This window comes from Danio aesculapii, chromosome 18 (assembly GCF_903798145.1).
Source record: "Danio aesculapii chromosome 18, fDanAes4.1, whole genome shotgun sequence".
NCBI classification, from domain to species: Eukaryota; Metazoa; Chordata; class Actinopteri; order Cypriniformes; family Danionidae; genus Danio; species Danio aesculapii.
In genome coordinates this window covers 33,897,742-33,910,533 of record NC_079452.1, presented here as the reverse complement: position 1 = coordinate 33,910,533, position 12,792 = coordinate 33,897,742, and the positions used below count along the sequence as shown (strand labels likewise).

At 37.2% G+C, this 12,792-nt stretch overlaps 1 protein-coding gene across 1 annotated transcript; it reads left to right on the top strand.

The window, feature by feature from the left end:
* The first annotated feature begins 9,777 nt into the window (after positions 1-9,777).
* On the top strand, positions 9,778-12,785 carry si:dkey-238c7.16 (uncharacterized protein LOC559078 homolog). The gene is made up of 2 exons (XM_056478702.1): positions 9,778-9,886; positions 10,972-12,785. Exon 2 carries the CDS (start codon positions 10,980-10,982, stop codon positions 11,616-11,618), a length of 639 nt encoding a protein of 212 aa, XP_056334677.1. The 5' UTR covers positions 9,778-9,886; positions 10,972-10,979; the 3' UTR covers positions 11,619-12,785.
* Positions 12,786-12,792: the final 7 nt, after the last annotated feature.

The window sequence follows — 12,792 nt, the reverse complement described above, 5'->3', positions numbered from 1 at the left end:
CCTAGTTAACAACATTTATGAAAACATTATTTCTAAATAGGGCGACATGGTGGCGCAGTGGGTAGCGATGTCACCTCACAGCAAGAAGGTCGCTGGTTCGAGCCCCAGCTGGGTCAGTTGGCACTTCTTTGTGGAGTTTGCATGTTCTCCCCGTCCAAAGACGCAGTATGGGTGAATTGAATAAACTAAATTGGCTATAGTGTATGTGTGTGAATGCAAGAGTGTATGGGTGTATCCCAGTACTGGGTTGCGGCTGGAAGGGCTTCTGCTACGTAAAACATATTTATAGATTAATAGATTAATAAAGGGACTGAGCCAAAAAGAAAATACATGAATGAATGAATATTTCTGAATATTTCTCACTGCATTCAAATGGAAACTTTTTGAATGTTTTAAAAATGTTTATGCAAATTGGGAATGTCTGCAAAAAAAGCGGGAAAAATTCTATATCTTGTTGCAAACAATATTGGAATGTTAGTTTTGAAGGTTCTCTGAACACTTCAAAACAAGATGTCATTAGCAGGCACATGACGTCTACATGACATCAGATTGATGTTGTTTTGTTTGGAAATGAAAATCAGGTTGATTTCAGAACCCAGACTTCCCAACAGTCCTAATTCATTCATTTTCTTTTCGGCTTAGTCCCTTTATAATTTGGGGATCACCACAGTGGATTGAACCGCCAACTTATCCAGCATATGTTTTACGCAGAGGTTGCCCTTCCAGCTGCAACCCATCACTGGGAAATATTCACACACATACACTACAGCCAATTTAGTTTATTATACCGCATGTCTTTGGAGCACCCGGAGGACACTGGGAGAACATGCAAACTTCGCCCAGAAACTGACCCATTTTAAACTGACTGATGTCTTAATGACATGTCTTAATAAGATTTCTACATTTAAAATGATTTGTTTTTTTAAATGAACTGGCCCAACTGGGGCTCGAACCAGCAACCTTCTTGCTGTGAGGTAATTGTGCTACCAACTGCTCCACTGTGCTGTTTCTTTCTTCTATCATATAATCTTCTTTTCAACGTCTTAATGAGATTTCTACATTTAAAATGATTTGTTTTTTTTAAATGAATTCACAACAAAAAGAATTGTTTTAAAGACTAAATCTTCATCTGATTTGACTGCTGTCCTGCTCTATGATTGAGGTGGGGGACACATCTGCATAAAAATGTATTTGTTAAACCCTCATAAAACTATGTTAAACTAAATTAAAAACTATAATTTGTAGAAACTTAGAGGCATTTATAGGGGCCCCCAAATTTTCTAGTTGCTTATTTTGCTTATAGGTTAAATCCGCCATGGGCCATGCTTGACGAATAAATGTCAGTATTTGACGTCAATATGACGTTGGTTTAAGATTGTCTCGACATTGGATTTTGGTCAATTTCCAACACAACCTAAAATCAACCAAATATCAACGTCTAGCCTTGTCGTTATTGGACGTCAAAATAACATTGTCCTTAGATGCTGGCGACCTTAATCTAACCTAATATTAAGGTCTTATGATTTTGTGTGTCTGCTGGGAAGGTTTTATAAAACTGCATTTGATGCAAGAAATATATTCCATGTATATTTTATAAATGTTTTCATCCAAGAAAATAAAATAGAATATTAAAGAGAAAAAAAGCCCTGAAGAATATTCTGTTAACTGTTAATCTGTCAAAGTTCTGCAAATCTTCTTAACTTGGTATCTTGAATATTAATTAATTCATCCATTCATTCAATTTCCTTCAGCTTAGTCTCTATTTCAGAAATCATCACAGTGGAATGAACCACCAACTATTACAGCATATGTTTTACACAGCGGATGCCCATCCAGGTGCAACCCAGTACTGAGAAACACCCATACAGACTCATTTACACACACTCATACACCATAGTCAATTCACCTATAGCGCATGTGTTTGGACTGTGGGGGAAACTGGAGCACCCGGAGGAAACCCACACCAACATGGGGAGAACATGCAAACTCCACACAGAAATGCCAACTGACCCAGCCAGGACTCGAACCAGCAACCTTCTTGCTGTAAGGCAACAGTGCAATTTAAATTTTTCAATCTCTCTATCTGTCTGTCCATCCATCCATCCGTTCATCTAACCATCCATCCATCTTTCTATCTGTCCATCCATTCATCTCGCTCTCTTTCTATCTGTGTCCATCCAACCATCTCTCTATCTGTCCATTTATCTGTCCATCTATCTATCTATCTATCTATCTATCTATCTATCTATCTATCTATCTATCTATCTATCTATCTATCTATCTATCTATCTATCTATCTATCTATCTATCTATCTATCTATCTGTCTATCTCTTTTTGCTGTGAGGGGACAGCGCTAACCACTATAAACAATATTTGAATGTTAGTTTCCAACTTTCTCTGAACACATCATACTGCATAAAACATATGCTGGAATAGTTGGCGGTTCATACCGCTGTGGAGAATCTCTGAAACAACTAAGCCGAAGGAAAATTAATGAATGGCTATTTGAGTTTGATAAAAACAATTTGGTCTTGAATAATTCCTCTTTGGTGCACAATAACTCTCACTGTAATACAATCCGAAGATGCAATGAAACATTAAAAAGAAATCAAATTTATATCGGATCAAATTCAAAACGTTCAAAAAAAGAGCATCAGCGAGGCACTGCATTTTTTCAGCATCCAGGTTCATGACTTCTGTGTGTTTGTCTGCACGCGATTGCGGATCTAAGTCAATCTGGAGGTCAAGTCTGCTTGAGTGTTGAAGGATTAAGAAAAGAGTCAAATCTTTTTGTTAATCTGCTGCTTTGTGGAGATGCAGAACGAGAGAGAGAGAGAGAGAGAGAAATTACTACTCAATTTCCTCTCAGCAAACTTAATTTCAAGGAAGAAAACAAAATGAAGGAATGAACTGTTATGTCTGAGAAAAACAACAAGATTTGAGTGATTGAGCCCACATGTCAACCATTTTATCTTATTTTTATTTAGATATTAATAGATATTGATATGAACCAACTTCATTCATTCATTTTCATTCAGCGGATCGCCACAGCGGAATGAACCGACAACTTCATTCATTCATTCTTTTTGGCTTAGTCTTTTTATTCATCAGGGGTTGCCCCAGCGGAATTAACCAACAACTTCATTCACTCATTTCGTTTACAGCTCAGTCCCTTTATTTATCAGGGGTCGCCACAGTGGAATTAACCGACAACTTCATTCATTCATTTTCTTTTTGGCTTAGTTTCTTTATTCATAAGGGATCGCCACAGCAGAATGAACCAACAACTTCATTCATTCATTCATTTTCTTTTCAGCTTAGTCTGTTTATTCATCAGGGATCGCCACAGCGGAGTGAACCGACAACTTCATTCATTCATTTTTTTTGGCTTAGTGCGTTTATTCATCAGGGATCGCCACAGCAGAATGAACCGACAACTTCATTCATTCATTCATTCATTTTCTTTTCAGCTTAGTCCCTTTATTAACCAGAGGTCACCACAGTGGAATGAACCACCAACTTATCCAGAATATGTTTTACACAGCAGATGCCCTTCCAGCTGCAACCCATCACTGGGAAACATCCATACACACTCACACACATACACTACGAACAATTTAGTTTATCCAATCCACCTATAGCGCATGCATACTCCACACAGAAATGCCAACTGACCCAGCTGCGACACAAACCAGTGACTTTCTTGCTGTGAGGTGACAGTGCTAACCACTGAGCCACATATTAAATAGTATATTGTAAATTTCTCTGGATTAAGCAAGGGTTTTGGATCTATACTCATCAAAAGCATCTGAATTCACTGTCATCTTTCTCCCGAATACAATCAAGAAGCAAATGCACAACAGCAATATCAGAATCAGCACCATATGCTTTGTATATGATGTATAATATCAGCAGATCAATTTAGTGTATAGAGACCTTCTGTAGAGAGCAGAATACGTGTTACACAGATAAAGCCAGTATAATGCCTTGTACGTGATTTAAAAGGTTAAATCCAGGAAACGTTCTGGATTAGAAATATAGCATGTGGCTGGAATACAATCACACTGATTCTAAGATGACATCGAAGATAGCAGATTTTCAGCAGATATTTGAACGGATGGGTGAGGGTGACTTTGGTGTTTTGGAAGTGTCTTACTTTATACAGGGTTAAAGTCTGTCTGTCTGTCCATTCATCCATCCTTCCAATCAATCAATCAATCAATCAATCAATCAATCTATCTATCTATCTATCTATCTATCTATCTTTTTCTCTTTATCTGTCCATCCATCTCTCTGTCTATCCACCCATCCATCCATCAGTCCTTCTCTCCATCCGTCTATTTTTATCTATCACTCCATCCATTCGCCTGTCCATCCATCTATCTGTCAATTTTTCTCTATCTATCCATCTGTCCATCCATGGTCCTTCTCTCCATCTCTCTCTATCTATCCGTCCATCCATCAATCTGCCTGTCCGTCCATCTCTTTGTCAATTTCTCCCAATCCATCTGTCCATCTATCCATCTCTCTTTCTATCTATTTGTCCATCCATCCCTCTGCCTGTCTGTTCGACTCTCTATCTGTCCATTCATCTGTCTGTCCGTCTAACCATCCATCTCTCTATCTCTCTATCTATCCGTCTGTCTGTCTGTCCATCCATCTATCTGTCTATCCATCCATTTATTTGTCCTACTTTTCATCTGTCTATCTCTCTCTCTTTATGCACCCGTCCATCGTCCATCCATCCTAATCTGTCAGTCACTCTATTAGTCAGTTTCTCTCTTTCTCTCTCAAATTCAAAAATTCTAATTCAAAAAGTTGCTTTATTGGCATGACAAATGTTACAAATGTATTGCCAAGGTATTTTAAGCTCTCTCTCTCTCTCTCTCTCTCTCTATCTCTGTTTATCTGTGTCTGTCCATTAATCTATTTGTCCATCTAACCATCCATGCATCTCTTTGTCAATCTCTCTCTCTCTATCCGTCTGTCCATCTATCCATCTAGCCGTCCTTTTCTCCATCTGTCCATCTCTCTCTCTATCCATCTGTCCATCCATGTCTTTCAATCAATCAATCTATCTATCTATCTATCTATCTCATTTAAAAAAAAAAAAAAAAAAAAAAAAAAATATATATATATATATATAGTTTTATTTCATTATCAAATGTTTATTTTATTTACACATCTCTAAATCTTGCACCTGGCAGCATCCAAGAGACTTAATTTTTCACCAGAAGAAATAAATGAAGGCAGCTGTGAGAACATGTGGAGGGAGATGGAGAGAGTCTTTCTGACTGAAGTCCTGATGTCAAGCAATCTGAGACTCCAGCAAATCTCTCCACATCCCTCCGGCTAAAAATAACATTAAAGCCACCAGCAACACACTCACACCAAAGAGGTCAGATACACACTGACTCAAATCAACACAGGTCAACATCAACAGATTGAATAAACTTTATATTATCGATACCTTTTCTCTGATAAGTCTAAGTATCCCAAGTCATATTCCTATTTACAGTATACAGTGGATCAAATCTGTTAAGATATTCTAAGCTTGTAATCTGTTGCAGAGATGCCCGAAATGTGACACGTGAAAGAAACAACAATTTCCGTAGAAATCTTATTGCCTGTTTTTCAAATCCCATGAGTTATATCATGGCTATACATGTGATCAAAGACACAATGGAGAAAATCTGAAGGATTTTAATCACACAAGCTCTAAATGACAATGAAACTCTTAAATCTGGATGGACTGGTATATCTGAATATACACTACCTGACAAAAGTCATGTCGCTTATCCAAGTTTTAGGAACAACAAATATTAACTTGACTTTTAGTTGATCATTTGGTAAGAAAAGTGGCTTATATGAAAGGCAAATGCCTCTAGATTACACTTGTTTATTTTATCATGATCATGTCTTGATTTTTATTTATTTAATTAGGACATGAAGGTCTGACTTTGCTTAGACAAAAGTCTTGGATTGCATCAATTCATTGACTGAAATAACTTATTTATAAAGTAATCTGGAAGGGCAAAGAAAGCGTTCTTGTAGGACTCCCAGTCCATCAAGATCCTTTGGATTCATCTTCAATGTTTCCTCCATCTTACTCCAGACATGCTCAATAATGTTCATGTCTGGTGACTGGGCTGGCCAATCCTGGAGCACCTTGACCTTCTTTGCTTTTAGGAACTTTGATGTGGAGGCTGAAGTATGAGGAGGAGCGCTATCCTGCTGAAGAATTTGCCCTCTCCTGTGGTTTGTAATGTAATGGACAGCACAAATGTCTTGATACCTCAGGCTGTTGATGGTGCCATCCACTCTGCAGATCTCTCACACACCCCCATACTGAATGTAACCCCAAACCATGATTTTTCCTTCACCGAACTTGACTGAATGTGAGAATGTTGGGTGCATGTGGGTTCCATTAGGTTTTCTGCAGTAATTGTGATGATCGGGATGCAGTTCAACATGATTCATTGGAAAAAACTACCTTCTGCCACTTTTCCAAATGATCAACTAGTTAAGTTATTATTTGTTGCTCTCATAACTGGGATTGATGACAAGACATTTGTCAGCCAGTGTATATACAATAAGCAGCATTTGCTGGACCTAAAGTTCCGATTCGTTTGGCTTTACCACATTATTAAATCAGAAACGCACAATGTTTTTGTGTTTGTTTGTTGCGAAGGAAATCTGTGTGTGTCATTTCCTATCCAGAGGGAAATGTACAATCTAAGTCTTGAGAGGACAATTTCAGAATAGCAAAACAGGCATCTAATTTACAGATCTGGAACACAAACACACGAGTAGTCAAACTTTGCTACTGTCTTCCTAAACATATGTTTCTAATCATCCCTGGGTGTTTACGCTCTGTGCCAAAAGCTCCTTCCAAATAAAAAGCACGGAAGAGCGTGGAAATGCTGTGACAGACAGAGAGAGGAATCAAAGTGAAGGGATTTAGAGTCTTAAGAGTGATAACAACCTCATTTCTGTGTCTCTCGCACATTATACAAGCAGATAGTTTCTCACAGCTCTGCAATTACTGCTTCAGCTGTACAATTACTGCTAACAACAACAACAGCTGCCATCAGCTACAACAAACACACATGACTGCGCACAAAACAGAGATAAAGGGAGATGGCATGATAAGCAAAGTTGTAGTTTAAAGAATGTTAAATAACAAAAGTGTAAATCAATCCTTTTATCTGAGGGTCATATAGGGTCATTTAACATGAAAATAAAACATGAAGCACAGGTACAAATAAAAAAAAGCAAAAACATGCTCAGTCCTACACCCTGCATATTCAGGGTTACATCAGAAAATGATCCAAAGCTGTATGTCTCCATCTTGTGGACAATTTCCTACAGCGTATTTACATTCACCGGCCACTTTATTAGGTACACCTTATCAGTATCGGGTTGAAACCTCTTTTGCCTTCCGAACAGCCTTAATGCTTCGTGGCATATATTCAACAAAGTACTGGAAAAGTTTTTGGTCCATATTGACAAGATAGCATCACGCAGTTGTTGCAGATTTGTCAGCTGCACATCCATGACGCAAATCTCCCGTTGGACTTGGTCATCAACAATACTCAGGTAGGCTGTGGCGTTGACACGGTGCACAGTTGTTACTGGGCCCAAAGTGTGCAAGAAAATATCCCCCACACCATTACACCACCACCACCAGCCTGAACCGTTGATACAAGGCAGGATGGATCCATGCTTTAATGTTGTTGATGCCAAATTCTGACTCTATCATCCGAATGTCGCAGCAGAAATCGAGACTCATCAGACCAGGCAATGTTTATCCAATCTTCTATTGTCCAATTTTGGTAAGACTGTGTGAATTGTAGCCTCAGTTTCCTGTTCTTAGCTGACAGGAGTGGCACTCGGTGTGGTCTTCTGCTGCTGTAGCCCATCCGCCTCAAGGTTGAACGTGTTGTGCTTTCAGAGATGCTCCTTTGAATACCTCGGTTGTACCGTGTGGTTATTTGAGTAACTGTTGCCTTTTATCAGCTCAAACCAGGTGGATATTTTCTCTTTTTCAGACCATTCTCTGTAAACACTAAAGATTAGTAGAACGGCTGATTAGAAGTTTGCGTTAACAAGTTGGGCAATAAATCTAATAAAGTGGCCAGTGAGTGTAAATATATATATAGTTAAAGTCAGGATTATTAGCCCCCGTTTATTTTTTTCCCCCAATTTCTGTTCAACAGAGAGAAAAAAAATTTCCAACACATTTCTAAACATAATAGTTTTAATAACTTATCTCTAATAACGGATTTATTTTATCTTTGTTATGATGACAGTAAATACTATTTGACTAGATGTTTTTCAAGAGACTAGTATACAGCTTAAAGTGACATTTAAAGGCTTAACTATGGTAATTAGGTTAACTAGGCAAGTTAGGGTAATTAGGCAAGTTATTGAATAATGATGGTTTGCTCTGTAGACTATCTGAAAAAATTAGCTTAAAGGGGCTAATAATTTTGACCCTAAAATGTTTTTTTAAAAATTAAAAACTGCTTTTATTCTAGCCGAAATACAACAAATCAGACTTTCTCCAGAAGAAAAAATAATATCAGACATACCGTGATAATGTCCTTGCTCTGTTAAACATCATTTGGGAAATATTTATAAAAGAAAAAAAAGTTAGAGGGGAGCTAATAATTATGACTTCAACTGTATATATAGTGTCGTTATACATTGCAATTATTGGATAAAAGCATATATAATGTAAACTTTAATGTATGAATTCTGTTTGACTAAAAATTTATTTTTTATTTATTCTGTAAAATACAGATGACTAATCAAATTTAGAGAAATGTCTTTTAGATCATTGCATAAAATAAAGTGTCAAGCTTTCAGACATGTTCATATAATTTTTTGACAATACAATATCAATGTTTTAACAGAACAGTAGAATCTCTGAAAACATTTGTTATTGTATTATTTTCTAGAAAAAAAGTCTAAATTAAATGTTTTATTTAAAATTTGAAGAAATGCTATCAGACGTTGATAGAATTAAACAAATATTAACCTTTTATTCAAACACATACCTCACAAATCCTGAGTATTGTCAACCGGTTTCTTTTTTTATTTCTTATTTGTTAGTGTGTATCTGAAATATTATTAACTATAGGCTACCAAAACTTTTTCCTGTTAGCCTACTCTCAGCTAAATATTTGAAGTAAATGTGTGTCTAAACTGTGTCAGTGAAAACACTGCTTTAAGCCAGGGCATCAGTGAATCATTTGTGCAGTCAAAGAAGCAGAAATGACCGACTTTAATCAATTGTTCCACATTTTAAACACATTCAGTGACGTCGTGAAAGAGGGCGGGGCGGTGAGAGTGCGTGGGACGCGCAAATTTCCGACAGCCCTGCAGAGAATGAACGGGGAGTCAGACGGGGGAAGGATCTGGAAGAATCGATTCAGTTTGTTTCGACTCGTTAAAGATTCATTTCGTTTTAGATCGTTCAACGCTAAAGTTCTCTCGAAAGTAGTGAATTTAGTTGATTATCTTTTTATTTTATATATTGTTTACTGACTTTCAACTAGGTAGACAATTTTAATACCACTATTTGTCGCTGCAATGTTAAATAACATGGAGCAATAGTAGCAGCACCGTTAAACTACAACTTAAACACACTATTACTACAACTTGTGATACGCAAACGTCCATTACAGTATAATTCATTTGGTTAAATTCTACTCGAGTGAATCGTGAATCGGTTCGACCAAATCATTTAAAAGAATCATCTCAGTTGAACGATTCGTCTGGAAACTACATCACTAGCAGTTTTCCTCCCTTTGCTCAGTCAGTCTCTCCATCCCTGATTTTGTGTTTGCTGCGTCTCCACTCATTCACCGTTAAACAAAGGTAGGTTTATGGGCTAATTATACTTTGATTGCAAACTTTGCTATGTTTTTCCTTTGGTATACTTAAAAATAAGTATGTGTGCTGTTTGTCGGTGCTGTCAGAAGCTCTCTGCTTTGTTAAGTCTCAGCGGTGAGATGCCACGTCATTAGTGAAAATTCTAACGTTTTTAAATTTCGCCATGTTCTCTCTCAGTTTAATGTATTTAAAGTGGATTACAGAGCAATTATACTCTAAACTTCTTTTTATTAGTGTGGTCGTCAGATGAGACCCATGTTCAGTGCACTTCATTAGTTGAAAGAAGGTGTGGCTGAGTTAAAAGAAATAGTTCATCTTTAATTTGCATATCTACTTATAATATACATAACACGTATAGTTAGAATAACGAGACAATTTTTATGTGAATGTCTTGCGTATGCTAAATTTAAACAGCCCTTTGTGCTATTAATCACATACATGGCCATGAAAGTTGTGCATTTCCAATTGCTGGACTATAAAACCACAAGAAGCGGACATTATGTGCTGAGGTCTAAGCCATGGTTAAATGTTATTTGTTTTGTCATGAAACTACAAGAAGCACCGTTTATTTTAGGAGTAGTTCTCTAGGTTTCTTTCAAAGACTTGTGGCCGATTACTGCTGTTAAGTGGAAAAAGTAAAGTTTTATTTCATATGGAAAACATTAAAACAGAGAAGAAAATAAAAAAGATTTGTACCTTAAATGTGAGGTTGATATCTCTCAAAATTAAGCTTTCAGTAGTTTAATTTACATATCTATCTATCTATCTATCTATCTATCTATCTATCTATCTATCTATCTATCTATCTATCTAACTTAAACAGAACCATAGAGTTAATTTAGCTGGAAAAGAAAACTGTAAAAAAAAAATAATAATAATAATAAATTCTATTATGTAATTTGTTGTTCCTGCTAAACCCATTTCCTGTGGGTCATTTTCTTTCTCGAGTTCTTTCCACTCTGATGTTTTAATAAACATGAATGTTTCTAGCCCAGCTTAGTCTGCTATATTTAAAGATGATTATATTTGTGTGAGCTTGGCTTTAAGAATTGTGATCTCTCTATTGCAAGGGAGCAGAATGGGAGCGAAGCTCAGTCGAAAGAAGAGTGAAGCGGGGATTGGAGCAGAGACAGCAGGTCCAGCTGTAACAGAAACTGAAACAGCAGACGGGACAGAGAACCAAGAGCAAAAATGTTGTGAAGGGAATAAGCCTGAAGAAGAGAAGCCTGACTCCTCAACCAGCGTCCTGCACAGCATCACTCAAGCTGTAGGAGAAACGGTCAATGCAGTCACTGAACAGATTGCTGCACCGGTGGAAGATGTGGTAAACAAAGGCATTGAAGCAGTGGAGTCTGCATTGGCATCCGTCAGTCTGATTGGGAAGGAATCTGCAGAGCAAGACCCCGAGCAGAAGTCTGATCCTGCTTCTTCTGATGTTGAACCCAGCCTCTTGGATGACCTGCTGAAATCTCCAATCTCAGAAGCCCTCATTTCTGGAGTGGCAGTGGTGAGTGAAGCCATGACCGGTGAGACGGTGGACGACAAAAGTAGCAATCCCGCACCAGCAGAGAAGGAATGTCTGGATAAGGTGGAGACGCCCTCATTGGACCTCGTGGACTGTAAACTGACTCATGAAACCACAATCCCTGACTCAGATCCCTCATTCACTTTGGAGGATATGGGACAGAATGCAGTGGACACAGTCAACCTCATTTAAACCACTATACTCTCCTTTAGAAGTCAGCAGCGGCTGGAAGGTTATTAGATGCATGTGTGTCACAACATTATTAAAGAAAATGAACAGTCATGTTTTCCCCAAGGATTTAGTATTAAAACAGGATTGTCCGATTCAGAATTTAACTGTGGTATCCAAACTGGATGAACATTTTTTGAATGTAAGAATGAAATGAAAGGATAAGTAAACCAATAATTTTATAAATGTATATCAAAAGTTAAGGAAAACTTTGGAAGTTAACCTTGTTCTTTTAAGAGATTGTTCACCCATAAATTTAAATTACCTCATAATTTAGTCTCCATCATGTGGTTTTAAACCATTAAGAGTTTCTTCTCTTGAACACAAAAGATGAAGTTTTGAAGACTGCTGTTGTGGCTGGCACCATTTGACTTCCATAGTAAGAAATAATAAATACTAAATGGAAGTCAATGGGTACCAGCCATTTTTTAAATATCTTATTCTGTGTTCAACATCAGAAAAGAACTCAAATTGGTGATATCCCAGCAAAAAATTTTGTGTCATCTAATAAACATCTAAACATAGACAGCTTGGCTAAAACAAGGCTAAACTCTGGCTGTCAGTGAAAATCTAATAGACATCTAAACAAAATAGCCAAAAACTACACTAGTCGTCAAATAGACAGACTATTACAGTACAGTAGTCATTCATATCTGTTTATTTGATGACTAGTCTAGTTTTGGCCTATTTTTGGACATCTACTAGATTTTAACCATGTTGATTTAACCAAGATGACCATGTTTAGACGTCTATCAGACATCTATTCGACATCTTTTAAAAAAAAAATAAAAAATGCTTGCTGGGATGATAGCAGAATTTTCTCTTTCTTAGTGAACGATCCCTTTACTTGTGAATATTACACAAGCCTTCCTTGAAAAAAGACCCTTTAAGTTACATGTAAACCCCACTAGGAAAACAATCCAGCCATGTCAGATCTAATGAACATTCCTAATGTTATTCCTACCAATTTGTCGACCAGCCGTCTAACTTTTTCTCTTCTTGATGGTCTGTATTCTTCCAAGCTGATTGTGTATGAACGGTACAGCCAGTCTCCCATAGGAGAAATGAAAAAGAATGTACATTAAAACAATGATTGTAGTAAATGAAAATAAAGACTTCTACAACTCACAATGACATT

Excerpts from the sequence above, each read along its gene's own strand:
- si:dkey-238c7.16 (XM_056478702.1), top strand. The coding sequence starts at position 10,980 with ATGGGAGCGAAGCTCAGTCGAAAGAAGAGTGAAGCGGGGATTGGAGCA.